This window comes from Ascidia mentula, chromosome 4 (genome assembly GCF_947561715.1).
Source record: "Ascidia mentula chromosome 4, kaAscMent1.1, whole genome shotgun sequence".
NCBI lineage: Eukaryota > Metazoa > Chordata > Ascidiacea > Phlebobranchia > Ascidiidae > Ascidia > Ascidia mentula.
In genome coordinates this window covers 14,934,957-14,957,983 of record NC_138569.1, presented here as the reverse complement: position 1 = coordinate 14,957,983, position 23,027 = coordinate 14,934,957, and the positions used below count along the sequence as shown (strand labels likewise).

Below are 23,027 nucleotides of genomic sequence, written 5' to 3'. Positions count from 1 at the left end.
GCTTGAAAATGATGGTTCGCCTGTGACGTATTTTTTTGTCGCAAGCGTATTTGACACGACCATTTGTTGTGTGGTTTTGTATGTCATATACTCGTGCGACAGGGGGTGTATGTCAAATACGCGTGCGACAGGCCAAGTCTTGTAACTGTCACAGTTATTCGCGTGAACTTTATGCTCAGTTTCAACGGCAACCCAGTTTTCTTCCAGAATCGAACGAGCTGCCAAGTAGTGCTGTTGGCACGCGTTTTACGCTAACATAAACCACACGAACTTGTTACAATGCTTTTCGTGTCAAGCTGACCTCATACCAGTGGGAAAATAGCTTTTTTATGCGCAACCCCGGCGAGGACCTCTAGTTATACAAGCAAACTTCCTTTCCTGCTGCGTCATAGAAAACATACTTGTTCAGAAAGCCGGGGCAACTACAACCTGATCGAGGAAGCCACTATTGGTCCAACGACCGCGCACAGCCAAACTTGTATTCAATGGCACTCTTGAAAATGTAAGGTTGCCCGTAACATCGGCGCCAAACAGCCGAAAGATACTGTTTCCCATTATTCTCGGACCAAAAACACTAGATTCGGGTCCTGTCAGCAACCACAAGTGCTTCCTATCCAGTTATACAAAACACACATCTGACGAAGAGAGTCGAATTTTTATTTGGCGGCGGTTTCAAGCGTGCGTCTTCTGTTTGCGGGCAGCCACCTGACAAGCAATTCGATCCAAGTCGCGCTGTCCGTCTTTGGTGATTCTCCTTCCGCTGTAAAACAAGAAGAGTGTATTTCTCGTTGCCTATAACACAAACCACATCAACGCGCAACACTTTTCACGTCCAGGCGCTATGTTCCTAGGCAGTGCAAACACGAATTTCCGGCGGTATTGCAAACGCAATATCGGATAGTCATTGGGTTTCAATGGACTTCGGAAGGATAAATGCCAGTCGCGAGATATTTGTTTTGAGGCCCGGGGCATATTACACAAATTTCCATGCACGCGTTTGACTTAATTTTGATTAAAATCAATCAGTATGCGTTACAGCGTTTCATAAATTGCCAAAAAAGCTTATGTTTAAGTGAGCAGCATACAGAACCACTGTTGCTTTTAAAGAAAAACTATGGTTTTGACCGAAAAATTTCAGGTTGACACAACGTTGGCCAACTTTTTGCCAACTGCACTCATAATTTTAATAAAAACCCGCGGGCCGAATATGCTAGCTGGGGTAGTGGAACAAAAGGGTGTTAACCGATGTGTCACCAGAAAAACAACTTCATGAACACGAAATTTACCAGAGCAGGTAACTTTCTCTTTAGCGTAAGGGTTTATGGGATTCCCCAAGAAATTTTGGTACTCGATACATACAAACAAGACAAAAAAAACACAGATCGCGAATCCCCCATTGAGAACCATGGGTTGACATTTTTCCCTGACAAACACAGAACTGACGTGGCGATGATGACGATAGCGATTTGGGCACCTAAAATAAACCGGTGATGCCACTGTAACCACCGGGCTTACCACCGTGCGCCGCTGATGACACGCAGCACGAGCGCCAAAAGTGCAGGGTAATAATGAATGAGAAGACCGGCTTTGTATCCTGTGTTTCTGCCGTGTGTAATTTAAACCGCCTTAAAACATCAGGTCGCCTTTCTCGATTTACCTATATTTTAAAATATGAAGGATGCGGGTTATTTCTGCACACCTGTCGGTTGGATACACGCTGGGAAGCAGAATTATGACAGATCAATCGTTAAATCAGCGCGCATGTGCCAAATACGGAGGGGTTCATTTAGGTATCCCTTCGTGCACACACAAAAACTACAGTTACTAATATATAAGTCCTTAATAACCACACTGTATATTTAAATCATTAACTTGTCATAACCTGATAGTATTAAAAGTGAATACTTTCCATTATGACATTTGATAAAGATAAATAGTTCCCATTAAAACCCCATACTTTATCCAAAAGGTTTGAAGCGTTTAGGCTGTATTCAGTTGCATCATAACGATCGCCCCATTGACAAGCGGCATAAAATTACATGATTGAAATGGTGATAAAAACACTATCTTACACGCAGCTGCAGGCACAATGTTAAAAAGTTATAATACAACAAACTACATAACCGTGGTAAAAAGATTGACATTAATTAAAGCAAAAACTTGTAGTTGTAAAACCCGAAAAGTCCAAGAAACTTAATGTTTCCTTTTACAAAACAAAACATTGGCAAGCAAACTTGCATGTACCAAAAAAACCTTGATGCTTTACTGCCCACTGGTGGTTGAATAATTTTTTTTATGTGGGTAATGCAAACACCTTTCAGAAGGTTGTGCCAGGTTATAATGGTATAAATGGGCATAGATTTTTATGTATATAAGTTGAATTTTATTTTGCTTTGTGCAAGAAACACTTCAGTGTCATGAACACAATCTGACTCAATGACCATTTGTATTGACTAAGTCAAGGTCTACTCAGCAACCCAAAGCTCTGGAGCCACATGTGGCCCTTTGCTGTTCCTGTACATTTTGCAAACATTTAATTTGGTTCCTGTGTGTTAACATCCATGGCAACTTTTGATGTTATGTGATTCCAAGTTTTCATTTTAGTGCAAGAGTATGTTTCAGTTTAGTGCAGAAAGAGAGAAAATGGCCCTTTGCACGCCAAAGTTTATTCATTAAAAAACTGTTCAATTCATACTAACCCCATTTCATCTTTGGTGACAAGTTTAATGCCCTCAAGCGATTGGAGGACTTTTCTTGCAACAGAGGAGGATCCAGGACAAAAGTGAGCAGGCTTGGTTCCACGACGTTTGCGACCTGAGTACAATTTACCTCATTAAGTATTTTAGGGTAAGATTCAGACCGAATTTTTTTGAATCTTGATTTACACTTAAGTTTTAGAAGGTTCCAAATTTTTGGTGACAACAAACAAGCTGGCCCACAATGCAGTAACAGGGGCAAATTTAAATTGTGTTTTTGTGAGATCAAATCTATAAACATGTATTTATGTTATAAGTGTCTGTGATTTCCCCAAGAGCAAGACATACATGTTAGGGTTGTTAATTTCCACTTAAACAGCATTTTAAAATTTTAGTTTATGGACTAATGCATAATCAAGGCAAACTTTTCAGTAATGCCACAATTTCCCATTTAGTTACATGATAACCACTTCTAGAATATGAAAATGAGTTATCTAATTTGGTTATGTAGTAATGATAATATAAAGTGTTGCTTACAATTGCATATTACCATTCTGATCCTGTTAATAAATTGCCCCATGTTTTAGTAATAAACATGTCACTGATAATAATCAGCATTGTGAGACTGTTAAACAGCCTAGAAGTTCTACTGGCAATAATTGTGTAACTAAACAACGTGACTATGTGCAAACCAATACAATAATCATGAATACCTCCATAGATCTTTTGAAAGGATTTTACACCAGCTCCGCCACGAATGTACAAATGCCTGATGACAGATGCACATCTAGTGTAGTACCAATCCTGGTCGTATGGTGCCAGTTCCTTGTAAATTCCAGTTTTGGCAATATCAACCCATTCTGGCACCTTTAGTTTTCCAGATCTGTCAATAACATAGTATATTTATGATTAATTCACTAAATAACCAGTCTTATGTTATACCAGATTGGAAAAACGTTCTCAAAAACTTACTGATAAATTTAGCTGATGGATTAACATTTGAAAATTTATAATAGTCTGCAGAACTTTCCAATCTGGCATTTATATTGTAATATCCAATTAGGTTTCAGATTTTCATGAAATATTTGATTTAAATGTATAAATAAATGTAAGTCATATTTTTTATCATGCATATTAATAAGCCACAAGAAATAGTAAAATTTCAAAATTGTTGGTGGATTAAAGATTTAACCTACTTTGGTTTCCATTAAAAGCACGGAAGTGCGTTGATGAATATATCGATGCGAAATTGCGCTTGATAACTAAACCATTTAATTTATTTCAAAGGCATGTAACATGTTCTTACTTTTTAAGATGCGCGGCCAAAGCCACCACAAATTCTTGCTGGTTGACGTCCTTAACTGTCACACGGACCATCTAAAAAATACATGGAAATACATTGTTCGCAATTTAGAGTTGATTTTACACAACGTAACTCTCACAACATGGTAAAATTAATATTTTTAACAGAAAAAAAATCAGCACTACCTTGCAGCGTGTTCTGCCGGAGAAAGAACGAGTTGGTAATCCACAACCTTAGGGTCGTTTTTCTCAATAGAAATCATATAATTTCAAAGACAGGAGCAGGAGTCGCCATGCATTCGATCGCGGACAGGTAGGGGTCCGTGAAGAAGAAAAAACATAATTTAAAGATTTCACACTCTTCACATACAAGCAGTTACGAAAACAGGCTACAAACCTATTCCAATCTAGTAACTGTCGCATGTTATTGTCTATGACCAAGGGGCCCAGTCGTACAGAGAATTAGGCATACGTATACACTGTACTTCTTATTCTTTATTAATTTATGTTGTATTTATCTGCTACAACTTAAAGGCCGGTCTGTGAAAATACTACCTGCGCAGTGCAAAAAGTGGTTGGGGAGTTCTGATTTAAAGTTATTTTCGCGAAAACTACAACCAAAATAAACACAGATACAGGAAAATAAATAGCATCCCGATAACACCGTTATAGACAACACAGACCAGGTACCGACACCGTTTGGAACGCAGCATGATGCCAGTTAACAAATTATCTCAAAATGATATGACTTCCCGCCATATTTTTGTGTGCACAATTGTAGTACATGTTCAACAATTAGCAGATTAAAGAGGTGAAATCATTATTCCCAGGACGGTGTTGCCGACCTCACATATGCTAAAGTTAATAGTCAGGTGCCCATGGAAAAACTATCCTTAAAGTAGAAAGCAATTCAGAAAAATATGAATCTAAAGCGTCTTTGAATGAAGTCAGTCTTCAGTAAGACATAATTCTACTTCGCGGTAGAGTTTGCACAGTCAAGTAAGAATTTTTTTTCTGGCGCCACTCAAAATATGGATAAATATATAGGGAACTGAAGCAAGTGCAAAACATGTCAGGACAGTTTGTCCTCCCTGCGGACCTTTCCAAGGTTGTCCGCGTATCTGACAAATTTAAACGACAGATGTGTTGGCAATTATTGTTGTAGGGCACCTAAGTTTGCCTTAACATTTACGTGCGGCTTACATTCGAGGGCGGCTAACAATCGTATACGGTACACTGAACTTTTTATTTAATACGAATAAATATCTGAAAAATGCAAGAAGCCAATCAAAACAGAAAAACGGAACATTTCCTTTGCAAGCAATACACAAAAATAATGTTAACGGTTCTAACTGATGTCAGGTTGCAATGGTTTTAATTGTGTATTCGCTGTTAAAGAAACTGAGAAATGTCAAACTCTGTAGGTTTGAAGAGGTTAAGGGGTTTGCAAGGGCCCTTCGCCTACAGGAGCATTTTCACAGGGTTTTCAATGTACTTCTTGAAATGTTGCAGCCACTGAGCACCGACAGCGCCATCCACAACACGATGGTCGCAACTAAGTGTGACAGCAACCAAAGTTGCCTCTCTGTACCTAAATAGTAGGTTATTGGGAGTGTCGTTTTTGACAATTACAGTGGCAACACACATGTATAAACAACGTATTTCGCAGATACACAAAATAAATTTAACACCGGAAATGACACATCTGTTCAAAAGGGTTGTTTGAATGTTTTTTTTTTTTTTTTTTTTTCCTGAAATGAGCGCTGTGCTTGTGCTATTTGGTTTGAGGTTCGATTTTTTTGCCTAATAACGTTTTTACAAGTATTTGGCGCTTAACAGGTAAAAATCTATGTAGTTTTCTTTCAAAAGCGCGAAGTTGATCATTTATGCTTTTTGCAACACATCCCAAATGGTCACACCAACGCAACTTACCCGCTTTCGGCATTGTCATCTGGCACCAATTCACGTCTGGCGGCTCCCACTGCCAATATACAGGCCTGGGGTGGATTGATTATTGCGCTAAAGTGCTTCACACCAAACATTCCCAAGTTGCTGATGGTAAATGTGCCACCCTGTGACAGAAAGTACAAAATGACTCAATGCAAAAACATGTAAAACAGTATACAAACCATAAATTCATGGGGCTGAAGCTTTCCGTCTCGGGCTTTGGCAGCCAAAGACACCACATCTTTCGAAATCGACTCAAGGCCTTTGGTATGGGCGTCAAACACAATGGGGGTGATAAGACCATTGTCAGTGCTCACCGCCACACTCATATCAACAGTTGTGTTTCTTGGGTAAAATCAGTGTTAAATTTCCTATGGTCTTAAAAATTACGTTCAAAAAGCGAGGTTACTTACTGCCTGATAAATGTGTCCCTCCAGGACGAATTGGCTTCTGGTACTTTTATGCAAGACAAGGCTGATGCTTTGATAATGAAGTCATTGACTGAAATCTTTGTCCCTGAAAGGTAATTTTCCATATTACAAAGACAGGTATTTTCGTGCAATTAGTAGCAAATATTTCATGAAGTAACAAGAAAAATAAAGGTTTGTTCATACATACTATAAACAACATGGTAATTTCCTTTTGTCTATTTAACCCACCCCTAGTAGAGTGGTAATTAAACTGGTTCAGGTCATGGCACAAGTAGATCTCCTGAATTAATATTCAACCAGCTTTTATGATAGTTTGAAATGAAACCACACTGAATGAAAGCAAGCAAGTCAGTCAATACAGTGATGTTATTATTTATGGTCTTGCACTGGTACAACACATCCTAAAAACTAGGATAGCATTTACATGCCATACAAATTGAGACATCCTGCCCCAGTGTATTTATCTGAGTATACACAATCTCAGACCCTTACACATCAAGGTTACCTTTTTCCTGTAATTCATTGTTAAAGTTTTTCCTTAGAGCAAGAACTTTGTCCATTTCAACATCGACAGTAAGATAGTAGTGAGGGATTGTATGCTTGGACTCCAGCAGACGCTTTGCTGTAATCTACAGTAAATTAAAAAAAAAACAGGCTTAAGAATATTTCAATTTAATTCATACAACTGAGCTAACTTTTCTAATATTGGACAAAGGAATATCGACATATTTTCCATCTTCTGCAACCATTGATGGTACAACAACATCAGGCGTTGGCGCCTTTGGTGTTTCAGGTGTAGCCATGGCAACTTGTGCAGCCTTTGATAAGTCCTGGGCACGAATTCTTCCATGTGGGCCAGATCCATGACCTATAACAATGTGATAGTTTTATAATGTATATAAATGGAAGCAAACTGACAAAAAATCTAACTGTGAAATAGAAACAAAAACACGAATGACTGACTTTACTAATATTTCGTAAAGCCACAATTAATTTTGGCCTTGCTTATTTTTTTGGTATTTACCTGCAAGGGTAGCCAGTGATATTCCTTGCTCCAGTGCCAATTTTCTTGCCAAAGGACTTGCAAACACCCTTTCTCCTTGTTGTACCTGCATTGGTTGCGCTGGGACAGAAGCAGGTGTTGATAATGGAGCCTGTGTCGCTCCAACTGTTGGGGCACTCTCTGGAGTTGCAGACACAACAGGAGCAGTACCTAAATGATGTATGTTGGATAATAAAGTAATCTCATAATTGATATTAACTTTTCCCACCTGTGTCTACATAATCTTTGAAAGCTGCCACGTCCTCTTCATTTTCTACAATGATACACACTGGGGTTCCCAATGGCAAGTCCTTCACACCTTCCTCCATTAAAATTTTGGCCAAGTAGCCTGAAAAGTTGAAATGTTTGTTTCACAACACAACATCAGCAATCACATTTTTTGGGGGATATTCAGATATATACATACTATATTTATATATACCTATTTAAATCTATTTGAACCAACTGGCAACAAGTCCTTTATCATTTACAAAATCATACCTTCATCTTGATAATCAAGAGACACTGATGCTTTGTCAGTTTCAACAGTAGCAACAGAATCCCCCTCTTCAATCTTATCTCCCACTTTTTTGTCCCACCTGAAATGAAACAATACTAAAAAATAGTTTTTTTTGCAAAATAACAGAACCCCAAATGCTTACGAGACAATGGTACCAGTTGTCATCGTGGGGGACAAGGCTGGCAACAGCACTTTGTCATGTGGGGGATAATTGGAAGCTGCAGATGCAGAGGTAGCTGGAGAAACTGTCGTTGGGGTCTCAGTTGCTGTGGTTGGTCCGGAGGCTGTTGTCTGTGATGAATCTGCATTCAGCTCCTCTGTACATAAATGTTATAAAGACCTTTTAAATACTGTATAATCTACCACAAATATAACATCAAAACAATAACTATGCATATGTTTCAAGAGAAAATGTCAAAAGTGACCAAAGGAATCAGTCTGTGCAAATTGGTTACCGACGGATCTGTCCTTGCGAATCGATATATATTATATTTCTTGAACTCTAAAAGGAGTAAAAGACGATCAACACCAGTATAAGATCTTGATTTATTAACAGAAATATTAATTTCGCCTATTATTGGCATCCTCAGTTTCTCTGTTTTTGTCTTGTCAGTCCCAAAAGTGGACTTACTGTTGTTGTTTTTTTTGTTGTGGTTTCTAATTTTTTATTTTATTGCTATTCATTTTAGCCAGAAGCTGAAGATGCCAATGGGCAAAATACACATTTCTGTTGATAAATCAAGATCTTATACTGGCACTTATGGTCTTTTACTCCTTTTGGAGTCCCAGGAATATGTTACAATTATTCTGAAATTACAAAAATACAAGACTACTATAACTGAAAATGTATTTAGAAAAAAGTTATTGTTGGAACATGAAAGTCCCTATCTGTCCTACCGATTGATACATCCTTAAATGCTGCAAGATGTTCTTCATCCTCCACTGCAATTGCCACCAGTGTTCCTAATGGAATATCCTTTGTACCTTCAGGGACTATAATTCTGGCTATTATTCCGTCATCAACGGCTTCAAATCCCATAACTGCTTTGTCTGTTTCAATATCTGCCAGCAAGTCACCAGCACTAAAAGCATCACCCTCTTTTACTTCCCACTTCACAATTGTTCCTTGCTCCATGGTTGGAGAGAGTGCAGGCAAAAGCATTTTAGTGTGTGGAGGCAAGGAGTAAAATCTCACACTCTGGTGGAAAAGTGCAGCGGATGTGGTTGGTGCAATCCTTCTGTGGTGGACAACCAACGGGCATCTTGTAAATGTACATATTGAGTATCTTTTTGTGGTAGTATATGAAAGTCTCTGGCAATAAACTTTAATTGGATAATGCTTGTTGCTGCAGGATAGTACAATGGATGGCAGGGGAACCCTTCGGACCGTCTTCAGGCTTAGCATAGTTGCTATAATGTAGCAAAACAAAGCTTAACAGAATTTATAGTTTACTCATTTATGTTCTCCACTGAAAAATTAGTCTTTAGTTTTCAAACACAGCCATACAATACAATGTAACAATGAACACAACATGCCCAACTTTCAGTCCAATCTGCCTAAATGTTCATTCATAATATGCTACATGTTTAATTACAATGATTACAAGCATTACGACCATTCAAGCTGCTGGTTTAAGTCAGGTGAATAACACGCTTTATTTCATTGACCTTTCCATAAAACTTTGACATTGATACACTTCGCTTGCTCGAGTTTAAAAATAAACCGACGCTCACATCGGGAAGGGTTGGGTGTAGTAGTCCTTACTTACAAAGGCCCCATATGCCGGACCCCCAAATTATAAATATGTGCTGTAAAGATTTGTCATGTTATATCCAAGGAGAAAAAACAATAAACAAAAAGCGTTGTCTCAATAAACAGAAACAGGGCAAGAAGACGTCAAATATAAGGTAAAAAATACGGTATTGACCACGTTTTCGGACAGGATCACAGTAGCTCGCTGTCACACAGCAAAATAAACAAAAATCCGGGATCTTTTGAATTTAATGCATTGGCGAATTAAATTTTTTGGAAGTAAAATGTCAGTCAGAAGGTCACATCCACACAGATTAACTAACAAGAAGGCCAAGAATATGTTTTACTATGCAAAGAAATCTAGTGAAAGCAAAGTTATTATAATGTTACGTAATGAGTAAATGTTGTTAATCAAAAATTTAGCACTTCGCTAGAGAGAGATAAAGAGCTAATAAAATGACAAACACTGTATCGCTGCTGCGAGTGTGACAAAATTCAGCAAAAAAACTACGCAGCCAATTATACTTGTTTAAAGTTTTTAACCATAGACGTTAACGTCTAAATATTATTTTAAATGTTTAAAAAGACTAGTTATTTTGCACATTTGGGCGCGTAGTGCGGTTCAATGCAGTCAAGCTAAGTGGAGCCAATAATATGAATTGTGTATAAGCTGCAGACAGATGGCCACTGTTTCGACCTAAAAGGTCTCATCAGAGCAGCTGGTGTGACTATCAGACGACTTTGCTGACCAAACGGCCAAGCAAAGACTTCCACTTTGTGGTGACTATACAAATCAGACTTTTTAGGTCGAAACAGTAGCCATCTGTCAGCAGCTTATACACAATTCAATGCAGTTAGTTTGTTTGTTGAGAACATAAAATAAATACTTTATTTTCGGTCGGTGTCCATCCCGACAACGTGGTACTCAACAAATGGGCAAAACACAGCACCACTCTTATCTGACACATATGCACCCTTTCTAAACAAGTTCGCCTTTCTTCGGAGTTAGGTGGATTTTCGGACTGCAAAAAACACGCGACGATTCAAGTGTTAATAAATACCACTCTCACTTATATAGAAGATTAAACAGCACCCAATACAATTTGACCCATATACCTTACTCCACTGCCTACGCTTCCTTTACAACACATTTTTTACACCACATTTTTGCATGTTTTTACACACGTAGACAATAAAAGCATGGTCGATTGGAAGATATAAACAATAATGGCAACAACAAATACAGCAAACAAGAATGAACTTGACAAAATGACAATGCAGCACCATGACCGAGACAGTCGCGGCATAAACATGTACACAAAGGCGGCGTATGTATCTTAGGCTGAAACTTATGGTGCCAACTTGTAATATTGCAACTTTGGTAAAGTAGCAAAACTTAACTTCATCCACGCCCTGTACTGCGATTTTTCTGCACGCGTATGCCCTGATCATGTGATGATATATATATATATATATATATATATATACATATGTATGTATAACCAATGTTAACAATGAATTCCCAAAGTTCACGGGCCAGCTTTGATTCGATGATAGGTGAAGATCTATGTACAGTAAGACTTTTCCAAGAAGAGCATCTTACGAGTCGAGGATTGCCAGATATTTTCTTTCCATTATCAACGGTAGAAGCAAATGTCTGCAAATCAATGACGTTTCAGAACATATCATTTCAAGGCAATTTAGAATGAAACACGAATTTTCAAGGGTGAACAAGAACAACGTTAATTTTGTAAAATAATACACAGAATATTAAGTTCAACCGGAAAAATATACGACATAAACTAAGAGTAAATCTATCAAACTGCCGTCTCATCGACACAGGTAGGTGACAATGCATTGAGTACAGAGAAATGGGTAAAGTAAAATATGTTAAAAATTACAACTTACCGCACGGGTATAAGCAGAAGAATAATGACAGGAAAAACCATCTTTAGATAAAACTGTTCGGCAAAACCAAACCCGCAGACGACAAGCAACAAAGCGAGCTCGCAGGCAGTGAAAAGGTGGACAGTCCGGTGTGGCACTTTCCGTATGTAGTGATTGGGCGGGTAGGAGCTCTGCGTGTAAAAAAAACCTTTGGCTTGGAAATCTTCGCATTGTGATGTCATAAAACCTAATGCGACTTTGTCCTGATTAATGTCGGTTGTTTAACGACAAAAACGTCGATCAATTAAATAATCTTTTTGCCAAAAGAGCTTGTGAGGTTGTCATAATAGATATTCTTACCCCCTCGGTGAAGACGAGCATCATACGATCAAACATCTGGTTGCCGATGAAAGATGAGAAGCCAAGGTACAGAAAGAGGCCCTGCGTGGAATAGGATGCATGTTTATAATAGGGCGGAAAACACAGTTTTTAACAGCCATGCGATAGGTTTTCTACATAAGTAAAACAAGTAATTCTTTGTTGACATCCATGCAATAGGTAGCGAGCACAAGTAAAACCACCAGGGAATTTGCCTTGCAGGCATTCTATATATGCTAAGCCACAACTTATGTGTTGTTGACATTAAGTGAAGAAGATAATTAAGAATAAAATACGACTTCAGATCTTGCGATTGTGGTGATAAGAAAAGGAGATAACATGCAATTATGGAACTCGTTCAGCTTATAGTTTTTTATAACACAATCACCTTCGCAATAAACAATTTATTTCGGATTTTTAACATGACAGCTAACAGCAATTCAAGTTTGCCCCACCTGCAGGACTGCGATGGGAATGAATCGCAAGTATTGGACGAACAGAAGAGACAAGCCGATCAATACATGGGATATGATGGCAGTAAGTCTCGTCTCGCGCACTTTCACGATCCTGCACAAAAAATTAAATCCACATGAACAATCTGTGAGCTGCAAACAATCCAACGCCTTGCTGGCAGCATTGCAGAGCATTAGTCGCGGAATGCCCGGCTTTAGGCGTAGTCGCCATAACGTCCGCTCACGCGGCTTAAGATGACATTTTCCCTGTTTTATCAACAAGCTGTGGATTCTGCGTTATGTTACTTGCGGGGGCGAATTGTTTATTGTCACGTGACGATTAGTCAACAGCGCTAGACGTCATCAAGGTAAATATTTTGAGATTTTCCGACGAATGCCGTTTTGCAAAGCAAGGCAAATGCAATAACGGACTTGTTTGCTAAAAACAATATTAATACATAAAATTGACCTTACGTTGCAAAATACACGCTTCATGGGAGGTCTTACACAGTACATTGTTAAATCAATACAGTTTCACTGAAAGCACTGGTCTAATTATGTTTAAACAAACGTGCAAAGGAGCAGAGGAACTTGACAAGTGCAACGTTGAACTTCCCAAACACTAACATAACAACAAAAACAAGTACTACGTGAGAACTTACTCGTCGTGAACAGTGCCCAGATTCGAGACGTGCTGTTCGACGTCGGCCAATGCCTTCACGTGCAAAGGGGAATGAGGGAGGGCGGCGTGCACCCAGGGTAGGTTGAACACGGAGAGGGGGACATTGATTAATCCGACGATCATGAGATCCCAGTGGTAAGCCGTGCCCTTCTTCAGTCTGAAAAAGTAATGTATTTGCTTTTTAAAATTTTATTAAACTCAAATGGGATAAATTAAAAAAAATTCCATTGCCGAATATTCGCGTCAAGGGAGCATTCCGACGGTGATAAAAAAAAATTCAAACAAATGAAAATATCTGCCAAAAGGTGCTTCTACTATTTATGTAATTAAAGTATGTAATTAAATCAGTTAATCCATTGGAAAGAAGTCAAACCCCGCCATATCTTCCAGCAATAGGGTTTCTTACAGGGGGGATAAACAAACTATGCGTCCGTAAGGCAAAAAAGATAAAAATCTTGCGGCGTTGCAAGTTAATCAAGCGCCCTTTTGGGCTGGTAATCCACAAAAGAGAGATCCTGAAAATTGCGATACGCCCTCCACGGCGATGAGATTTTTGGCGATAACCGACGAACTGCAATAATTTGTACACACAAAAGCAAACAGTAATCAGCGAATTTTCTCCGATCCGTTTCTCGAACGCGGACAAAGAACACCGCGAGGTCACACGCGTTTAGATTAGATTGCATCGGACAGGTGCAAAGCCGTAAATCTTGTGTATACGTCAATTTCACAATCGGTGAACTTACAGCGAGCGTAGCGCACCGTCGCAAAACAGTAAACAGATATACACACTTGTTTTGCGGCGCGTTCACCACGGCGGCCGACACATTCTGGTCCACAAAGAAAAGACAGCTGAGGCAAAGTCCAAGCCCGGCAGCGCCGAGGTGAGCCAGAGCTGGGAGTTGACCGACCGCCGGAATGTTGAAGAGATACCGGTCAGCCACGTAATTAAACGGTTCCACTGCAGAAAAAATATTGTTTATTTGGTGAGCGAATTAAAAAGTGTTTGCTAAATATTGTTTACTTAAATTTGCAGCAATCGCATTTAATTTTCCAGAAAATTTATGCTGTAACTTAGATTTTGTAGCATTGAATTTAATTTTAATAAATATGCTCAAAATTTTCGGAATCACGCAAATCACTGTCAACAACTTAACATCGAAATGTAAACATCTGAAGTTACCAAGTTTTTTATTAAAGTTTTAAATTTCTACTAAGAACAACGATTAAAAAATACTTACGCCGTATGCCCTGAAAGGCAAGGGAACCAATAAGCGTGAAAAATACAACACTGAGCGGTAGTGCGTAGTCAGCTAGGATCTCTCGTTTGGTGGTGGACAAAAACTGCCTGTAAGTTCGAAAAGTCAATATGAATGGATTGTAGGAAAACGTTCATTTACAACGAGTATTTTTACGTATGTTCAGCTTGAAGGAATTGAAACCGATTGACCGCTATGTTTGGAGATTAAAATTTCTTGTACCATGGTTCTTTTTAAAGCAAAGTGACAATTCCAAACTTACGATTGGTCAAACTTCAGTAGCGTAAGTCCAAGCCAAAGAGTGCCGAGCATCAGAAACAAAAATAAGACGGAATTTTCCGGCCGGTAACACAGATATTTGCTCACGCAGTTTTCGGGATCTGTGACGTTGTACAGAGAAGCGTTGACAGTGGCATTGACCTGATCTCCTGCAGAAAAACATGGAAATTGTTGCTAACGTATTGGTGGGAAAGATTTTACGCAACACTTATACCTAAGGTCCGGAAATTGTAGTTCTTCACAAAATCTAAAATGTAAAAGGTTCGGTTAAAAACATTTGCAGGGGAATAGAATGTTCAAAGTTAAGTGTTCGAAACTGATGCGTATGTTGAAACCTTCAACACAAACATGTCTGATTGCTCGCCTGCTTAATAATTACTCACTTGCGATGGTTGCTTTAATAGCATCGGCAGTGAATGCAAGGGCGATAAAAAATCCAAATATTTCTTCGATAGATCTAAAAAACATTCAGTAACACAACATTGCAATAAGACCTCCCCGATATAAATACAGCACCTGGTAGAGTATTTCATGAGTTTGCTGAGGTTGAAAACAGCTTGTAACATTATGAAGATGCTATTCCAGATCCCAGTCATCGTGTACATTGCCCGGAAGTCAAGTTCGAATGAATCGCTCACAAGTTTTATCACTGCAATAGCGATTTGTTAATTTCCATGGAACGCAAACTTGGTACACAAGGCTGACGCCCTATATTGTTATAATCGTAAGCATAAATCCTTACCTTTGACGTAGAGAGCCAACGGTGCTGTGGTAAGCACAATCAGCATTGGCTGGCCACTGAGAAATGCAAAAGCGAGACCTCCAATTGTTTGGGAAACAATGCAGGAAGTCACATCTAAAAACAGTGCAACGATTGTTAAGATTTTTTTATGCTGGAAATGATATTGCGTCAACTCACCGATGCTACCGTTGGTGTTTTTCTCGTACAAACTCCCGAAAGCGATGTCCGGGAGAAGGCAAGCGAAGTAGAGAAACAAAATTGTTGAGAGAACTTTGTGAATGGTGCGTTTGCCGACGACGCCTGAAAAGGACGATTGGCGATATGTATGGGGTGATTGCTATTTGAATATGCAACTGTATGTTCTTATTGGGCTCAACCAAAGCGGAACAGTATTGTGCTGGTTATTTATATTTTAGAATGACCTGGACTGTTGAAGGCTGAGAACAAAAGGCAGGAGACCGAATATAATATTTATGCTAATTGCAAAGTAGAAATTTTGTTCCAGCTCTTTATGAAAATAAAGGGTTTCGGGAAGAATTCCAATTGTGTTCCCTACCGTCAACAAAGTCGGACGGATAATGAGGTAAACGTCGTCGAAAATCGTCGTATATCCCGCGACCCACTTGAAGCACGGAATAGTCCTAAAACAACACCAGCATTCAAAACGCCCGTTTGTTATGGCATTCGTACAATCGTACCGATATCGTGACCTCCTCGTCGAAGGAATCCGGGTATTCGGATAAGGATTCACGAACTTGTCGTTTGTACCTGAAGCTCTGTTTCACCAGCGCCTCTTTGCACTCGTCCTCAGTCGAGGCGTTCATGAGCTCGTGGCGGAACGAAGAGTTGCACATCATCGATGAAAACGTTCGCCCGATTTCGACCGCGTTTTTTGTAAATTTCTGCACAAACGCAACATTCAACAACTTATAGTATGAAGTCTCAAGTCGTTTGTCGTAAAGTGTTGTTCGATGTATACAATGTTGTTGGTATGCAATGATTCTGTTTCAATAAGCACAGAAACTGACGATGCCTGTTCTGGCGAAATTAATATTTCTGGTAATTTCAAAAAAAGATCGCCCTGACGCCGATCGTCCACACTCTATGTGAGTTATTTGGATGTTGTTTATATCGTCTACTTACAGAAATCATCGCTACGGCTAACATAAAGAACAAAGTATCTGTTACCAAGTCGTTGTTGACTATATAGAAATTTTCAACGCAACATTAGGGAGTTACGCTGCTGGAAACAGGAATGCTTTATGTTGTGTCTCCAAACCACATATATCTGATTTATAATTTCCAGTGCATGCCTATATATTACGTACTTTTTCCTTTTCACATTGAAAGTATAAGACTACTGTGAAACAGCAAAGTGATGAGTGTCTGGCGTTAATGTTTAGTTTTCATTTAATTTACGTTTATCGCGGCTTGGCTTGGATAGCTATAATTGGGTCAGAGTATACAAGCACTCAAAAAGCGCGGGGAGTTCTGCGATAAGACTGATAAGGTCACCGTTTCAGGCAGAAACACATTTATAATGTTGACATCATTGGGATGGTAAACTAATGAATGCAATTTCCCTTTCCGCCCTTCTAGTGTAGCGAAAGTTGTCTCGTCTGAGACACATGTGGTTTTAACATTTCACCGAGTTTGGTACAGGCATGATTGTGACTTGGGTTCTTTGAAATTCGAAACATCATAAAAGGAAACTTGGCAAACCTCTTTTTTGGGTGCAATGACGGCCAGGACGAACGACACCTCTTCACATTTGTTGCCCAAGTTCAAAGGGTGACGCAATCGCGCAATTCCAACATGGCTCTTCTTGAGCATAGGAAGACTGCATCTAAAGTGACAAAATGTTCCGTGCAATTAACAAGTTTTTCTTTACTACAGCGTTTTCGGCAACTTACAGTGCAGTTATCCAGCTTTCTTCGTAATCGGCGCCTTCAGCTTTGTACTGAACGCCCTGAATAGTTTCGCGGAGGTGGTCAACCGAAGCCACTGTAACAAAAAACACATTCACATGCAACCACTAGTTGTATGCACATTGTGGCCACGTTTTAACTTGATAAATTGTCAATAGGGTCATACATGAGTCCTGGTATTGATCTTGAAAGGTGAAGAACGCTTTTCCAGCTTGCGAGGTGATTTTCTCGTCAACGTCCAAGTCCTTCTGCAGTTTGGTGAGCAGGGCGTCAATGATCAAGTCTAAACCTGCACCACACGTCGGATTAAACAGTCCGATTTCATAATCGGGTTAACAGGAATTGAAGGAAACTCACTTGTGTGCGGCACGTCTAGCAGGACGACAGGCTGCACAAGAAACTTTTCAAGGTCGCGCCAGGCCCTGATTTCATCGCGGAAGTTTTTCAGCGGTAAAGTCTAAGAGACAAAAAGTGTGATTTGATCAAAGGGTCGAACGGGGTTGGGAGTGACGTTGTATACGCATTGTTTTGCAGATTGAGTTACCGACCTTGCGGATCTTTAGAATCAGCTCACGATGAAAAAAATCGTCCTCGGCATCTGAAAGTAGAATGATTTCATGCATGAAACATCGTCAATATACGTTTGAGCGTTTTTTGATAAAACCAACATCCGCTAAAAGATTTCAAAGTGACGACATGTTATAAATTCCATATTTTCGCCCTCAACTGTGAGATCCACACCCATCGTATCTCTGACGTATAACGATTAGCGTCACAATGCATATCGGTCCAGGGAGCAATGTCATTCGTGACCTCGGAGCGGGAATGAAAGGATATCAGCCGCGAAAATCGGCATAGGATGACGGGACGCTAGGTCGCCAATATTACCCAAAGCATGGCGATGCATATCACACGATCGTACTTTGAGATTGGGTTGCAAAATTACCAAAGCCAAATAGGGCGAGACCCGTTGCTGTGTGACTGGTAGTTGCGATACAGTGGGCACGAAATAAACACAATGTCAGCTGAGTGCGTGCAAATGACAAAAGTCGTGCCACCTTCAGAATGTCCTTGCAACGTCCTAAAGGAAAGTGGTATCTAATGACGCCAGCAACACGACAGCACGACCTTAAAAGGTCAAAGGCGGGAGTGTCAAATAGTTGTATGTAACCTGTTGATGGGTATTGTTTGATACTAATTTTGATACTCTTGTCATACTTTGTTTCAATCATGTGCATTGTTCTCAAAATGAGAGGTGACAACTTCATTCACGTTGTGAACAGACACAACATTGATATAATTGAACCCTCGTTGAAACCATTTTGCAATGCAAACAAATAAAAAAACTGGATGGTAGCAATAAAGAAAACGGGTTGGAAGAAGGGACGACATTGAGGGTGTTATTTGTGACGCCGCAAAAACGTAAACTTTAACTTAATAACCGGTATTGTAGATTTCTCTGCAAACGAGCGTTTACAAACAACAACACCCACCTTCAGCGTCATCGCGAGACATGCGTCTCAGTCGCAAGGCGTTGCTTTGCCGCCTGTTGTTCTGAGCGCCGCCGTTACGAATGTTAATCTTCGGTGTCTCCTGGATTCCCACTTCACTCGTTAGCTCTTCGGCATTGGCAACATCTTCGTAATCAACGCTCTGGCTCAACGACAGATCGCGATGTCTAAGTAGGACGGAATTGGAATGCATGAAATGTGCGCAGTCACAAGCGACTGAGATATATCTATGTCGCACTTAGAATCCCGTGATATGCAAACACGTGGTATTTGACTACAGCCAGCCAAGGGTCTCTAAGTTTTGACTGCATGACTGACCCGTCTGCTGACTTGGCTGCCAATATATTTCAATGGGCAACCTCCCAAGGCATATGGTCGAATCAAGTGGTAACGCTTATTTGAGCCACAGAGACGTGAGCGCCTTCCGCCTGTACACATCCTGTACGAATATTTAAAGTCTCCAATACAGTTTTCATGGTTTAGTTTTAATTTATTTCACACTTTGATGTCGTGCTATTGCATGTGTTTAAAACCTACAAGCAATTATATAACTGTACTTTCACACCCACCTGTATACATCTAAAATCGAATCACTGCTTTCGTATAATGCACTAGTCTCGTGCAACGTGTGTCCCAACATGTAATCTAGTCTTGACTGCATCAACCGTTTTGACAAAAAGTATCTACACGGTTTTAACGTTACTTGACGCACTTCCGGCTACAAAAGGCAACAAACTAAACTGAGCGCTGAGTGCACCAGATGACGCCTAATATTCAACTGCCTAACCCAAAACAGCGCTATCGCTTAATCGCGCGTCAGACCACAAGCGACGATGCTCTTACCTTCGGTTTGCATCACCGGACATGACCTGAGCGTAATGCCACGTGACAAAGTTGATTAACTAACAGCGCGCTGCTGCTACCTACTTGCTTGGTTTAAAGTAACGCGTAAGTTGTAAGGGTATTGAGACAAAACAAAAGTAATTTGTCACATATGCATACGAAAGTTATGCATATATTGCCAATTGTGGGAGCGTATTAAAATGCCATGAAGTTTTGGTACTTCTTTTACGCTAAAGCGAAAATCAAACTAATTAGTGGTTAAGTAGATATGATGTGTTCCTATATAAGGGGCTAATGATCAGATTATTTTATCTGAGAATAATCGAGACAAAATGCTAAGTGTAGCAAATGCGGAAGAGCTATATTTAAGTTGCAGGTTAACTGCAAACGGAGATTCCAATCTAGAAAGATGCAAATTGTGTGCGTAAACGTTATTGGAAAACACCTCCAGGCTATTTCCCCAAAAAACACCAAAGACCGAAGCAGAACTAAGCCGGGAGTTTGCATCAGGTCAATGCAAGATATAAGAAGGGCATCAATATGTGACAAAAATAACAAACAAAATGTCCACTTACTGTTTGGCTTCAAGACGTCTCAGTCGCGCTTGCTCTTTTATATCGTCTGTCACTCCGTTTTCGTTGAATGTCACAACCACGTCATCTGGGTTCGCGTGGTCGGCCAGCGCGTCATTTTCGAAAACCTGGTTGTGGTATTGGTGTTCTCCAATAGTAGCTCCGTTGCCTAAAAACGTATTGATAATAATTAAAAGGTGTGTTCTTTAGAACTGTTAGGCTTGGTTTATTTTAAAAATATTGTGTTGCTCTATCGCTGCTAGTAACGTACCATACTTGATTGACACAAACTGATTGAAATGCATTACACAAAACTTTCACAATAACACGAGTCCGATAAAAACAAGAAAGCGATGACAATAGTAAATTACTTACTTGTTTCATTAGACATTTTCGATCTTGATTGTACCCGAAAATCGAATTTACGTAAGGTCAGTTGCTGTAAACTTTTTTTTCTTGCGTTTGTAAAGTGATCGTTGTTGTCTGCTCAAATCGTGGTGTAAATGCATACGTATCAGAAACTGAAAAATATACGTTCACAACGTTTGTGCTTCTTGCTGAATGTCAATTTGTACGACATAAACGCTTAAGTTTAGTGTTTCAAATGACACGTTTACAATCGTTATAAATCGCTGCATGCCCTGTGGGTACTAAAATATTCAACCATGGGTACATGCGGCTAAACAGCAACTATATCGGATTAAACTGATATTTGGCGCATGTGGATCATAAATTTAAGCGTTTTCAGTTATTGTAGTGTGATATACCGAACTTCAATGAAATGGAGCCAGTCAAAAAGCTAGCCCAAGTAGATTGAAAACGAACCAAGAATAAACTCACAAAGTGTATGAATAAAGGCGTCGTGGGCAGAAATCCAGCAGCAGAAGTTTCCGCAGAATATCTTTGTCACACTCCGCAGGAAAAGTTTCGTTTGTAATTGGTTGAAGATAGTAACATAATACTAAAATCTAAAAACAGCGATTCGGCTTGATTACAGTTTCAATGGAAAACAAGAGCCGCATTGTGACGGCGTGTATCGAATTATCAAGTCATAATGAGTTATTGCTCAACACCGTGGGACAGAGTAAAGTTTCATTGAAGCAACGTAAAGTGAGTTAGGATTTGTGCGGGCGGTGGAATTCACTGTTGGCGTGAATAAACCCAACGCGGTTTTCCTTGAAAAATAGGTGACCGCTTGCAGTCGCTCGCAACTAGGAAAGGACACAGGCGGAGATTAATATCTTGCGTTGTTGCCTGTACCTAGTGCAAGGCGCCGCGAAAAGCATTAATCTGCTTATCAGCCGACCACGTTTTTTCGAAACAAAAAAACAAAGCCACGCATCCGCAAAGATATGAACAAGCAAAGGACCAAATCACAATCCACCAAACAATGCGAAGAACGCTGCGGCGAATAATGCGATCGACCGTACGTGAACCACGAGACTGAAATACCAGTAAACATTAATTTGTTCGAAAACCTTCAATCGGTTGTGGTTAGAATTTTCTTAGGATGTGTTGCAACAATTTTCGCGTAGGAAAGCCATTCATAATAATTTTTAAAATAATTATATATGTATTAAAACTGCCCCGGAATCCACATGTACGCGCCTTAAAACCTTGGGGAATCGCAACCTATTAGACTACAAGTTATTGCCCAACGTTTAAAAAAAACTACACAAAATTCAGCCCTGAAATCCTAAATTTTTGGTTACAACGAACCGTTGCACGAATGAATTGCTTTAACGTTTGAAGTGCTTTCCAGTACAATTTCCGGCATTTCTCTCAAGCATTTTACGAAATAAAATGATCTCAAAACGTAAGCTCCAAAGATAATTACATAAACTTTTCACAAATAATTATGTTAGTCATATCTTGCGATTTGGGCCATAAGATTTTTTCATGCGACGAAACGCAAATATCTCTCAACAGCAATGCAATTCACGAAAACTAGTTTGAGGCTTACTAAACTATGCATGGCTTGCGAGACCTTCTTTGCGAAGAGACACTACCGGTTGAGTCACGTGTCTCACCGCGACCCCCTGACATTCAATGTGCAACAGAGCAGACATAACCCCGGCTTTATGGAGCTCTTTCACTGGCCATCGACCGTTGCGCCTTTTTTCCACAGCACAATATCCGCCCCCTGTAAGAACGGACCGACCCGTTTATTGTTCGTTTTAAAGACAACATCCAATAAAACCGCTCTATGAGAGGGCACTCTGTGACGTGCAATTGACTGACCACGCAGTGCTTGTGGACTGCTGCCAAGCCGTGAGGCTGTTACAGGCAAGGTTAAAAAACAGTTAACAACACCAAACGCGCACTGTTCTTTTACATTCCACTAAAAACTAAGGTTATTACAAACATGGCACGAAACAACAAAAAACGTAGCAAGATTTCCCATCCTTCCTTCAACAAGGGAAACTTGATCCTTCCGCGTACTAAAAGGTTACATTCGCTTTCTCCCTCGCTCAAGCCTATAACAGTACAGGGTGGTAGGAGAAAGTTCTGGAAGGAACGACCTGTGTAAGTATTGCGCAAAAACTTAACACGTGCGTGGATGAAATGACGCGTGGCTTGTGACATTCTACATTTGATGTTTAAAAACATCAACTTGCAAGAAAACATGGCATTGATAACATAAGAATACCTATAACATAAATCGATCACTAAAAGACGAGCAAGCTGCTTCAAGGACCACTCAATAGCTGAGGGCTTTCAACAGTCTTTTATGTCCTTGCTCTTAACGCGAACAACAAATCTACAATTTGTCAACAAGCAGCATCGCCCTCTGAAGTGTCAA

The 23,027-nt window shown here is 39.8% G+C and overlaps 3 protein-coding genes across 3 annotated transcripts; all 3 read right to left on the bottom strand.

Moving 5' to 3' along the window:
* Positions 1–639: 639 nt before the first annotated feature.
* LOC145897353 (small ribosomal subunit protein eS19-like) lies at positions 640–4,209 on the bottom strand. Its single transcript, XM_082985607.1, has 5 exons — positions 4,185–4,209; positions 4,003–4,073; positions 3,410–3,579; positions 2,700–2,814; positions 640–760 (listed from the first exon to the last, which is right to left on the bottom strand). The coding sequence occupies exons 2-5, from the start codon at positions 4,071–4,073 to the stop codon at positions 673–675; spliced, it is 444 nt and encodes a 147-aa protein (XP_082841733.1). The 5' UTR covers positions 4,185–4,209; the 3' UTR covers positions 640–672.
* Positions 4,210–5,225: 1,016 nt separating this feature from the next.
* Positions 5,226–9,420, bottom strand: LOC145897016 (dihydrolipoyllysine-residue acetyltransferase component of pyruvate dehydrogenase complex, mitochondrial-like). Its single transcript, XM_082985168.1, has 11 exons — positions 8,836–9,420; positions 8,081–8,255; positions 7,920–8,017; positions 7,648–7,767; positions 7,401–7,589; positions 7,072–7,244; positions 6,882–7,005; positions 6,359–6,461; positions 6,128–6,290; positions 5,931–6,070; positions 5,226–5,589 (listed from the first exon to the last, which is right to left on the bottom strand). Exons 1-11 carry the CDS (start codon positions 9,341–9,343, stop codon positions 5,460–5,462), a joined length of 1,923 nt encoding a protein of 640 aa, XP_082841294.1. The 5' UTR covers positions 9,344–9,420; the 3' UTR covers positions 5,226–5,459.
* A 1,435-nt stretch (positions 9,421–10,855) lies between these two features.
* On the bottom strand, positions 10,856–21,213 carry LOC145897294 (solute carrier family 4 member 11-like). The gene is made up of 24 exons (XM_082985521.1): positions 21,065–21,213; positions 20,600–20,745; positions 20,228–20,393; positions 18,792–18,976; positions 17,847–17,896; positions 17,656–17,755; positions 17,465–17,587; positions 17,284–17,374; positions 17,093–17,216; positions 16,069–16,272; positions 15,927–16,011; positions 15,548–15,670; positions 15,371–15,484; positions 15,145–15,277; positions 15,012–15,085; positions 14,843–14,875; positions 14,612–14,777; positions 14,332–14,438; positions 13,883–14,051; positions 13,071–13,247; positions 12,412–12,523; positions 11,939–12,019; positions 11,600–11,769; positions 10,856–11,348 (listed from the first exon to the last, which is right to left on the bottom strand). Exons 2-24 carry the CDS (start codon positions 20,613–20,615, stop codon positions 11,291–11,293), a joined length of 2,661 nt encoding a protein of 886 aa, XP_082841647.1. The 5' UTR covers positions 20,616–20,745; positions 21,065–21,213; the 3' UTR covers positions 10,856–11,290.
* Positions 21,214–23,027: the final 1,814 nt, after the last annotated feature.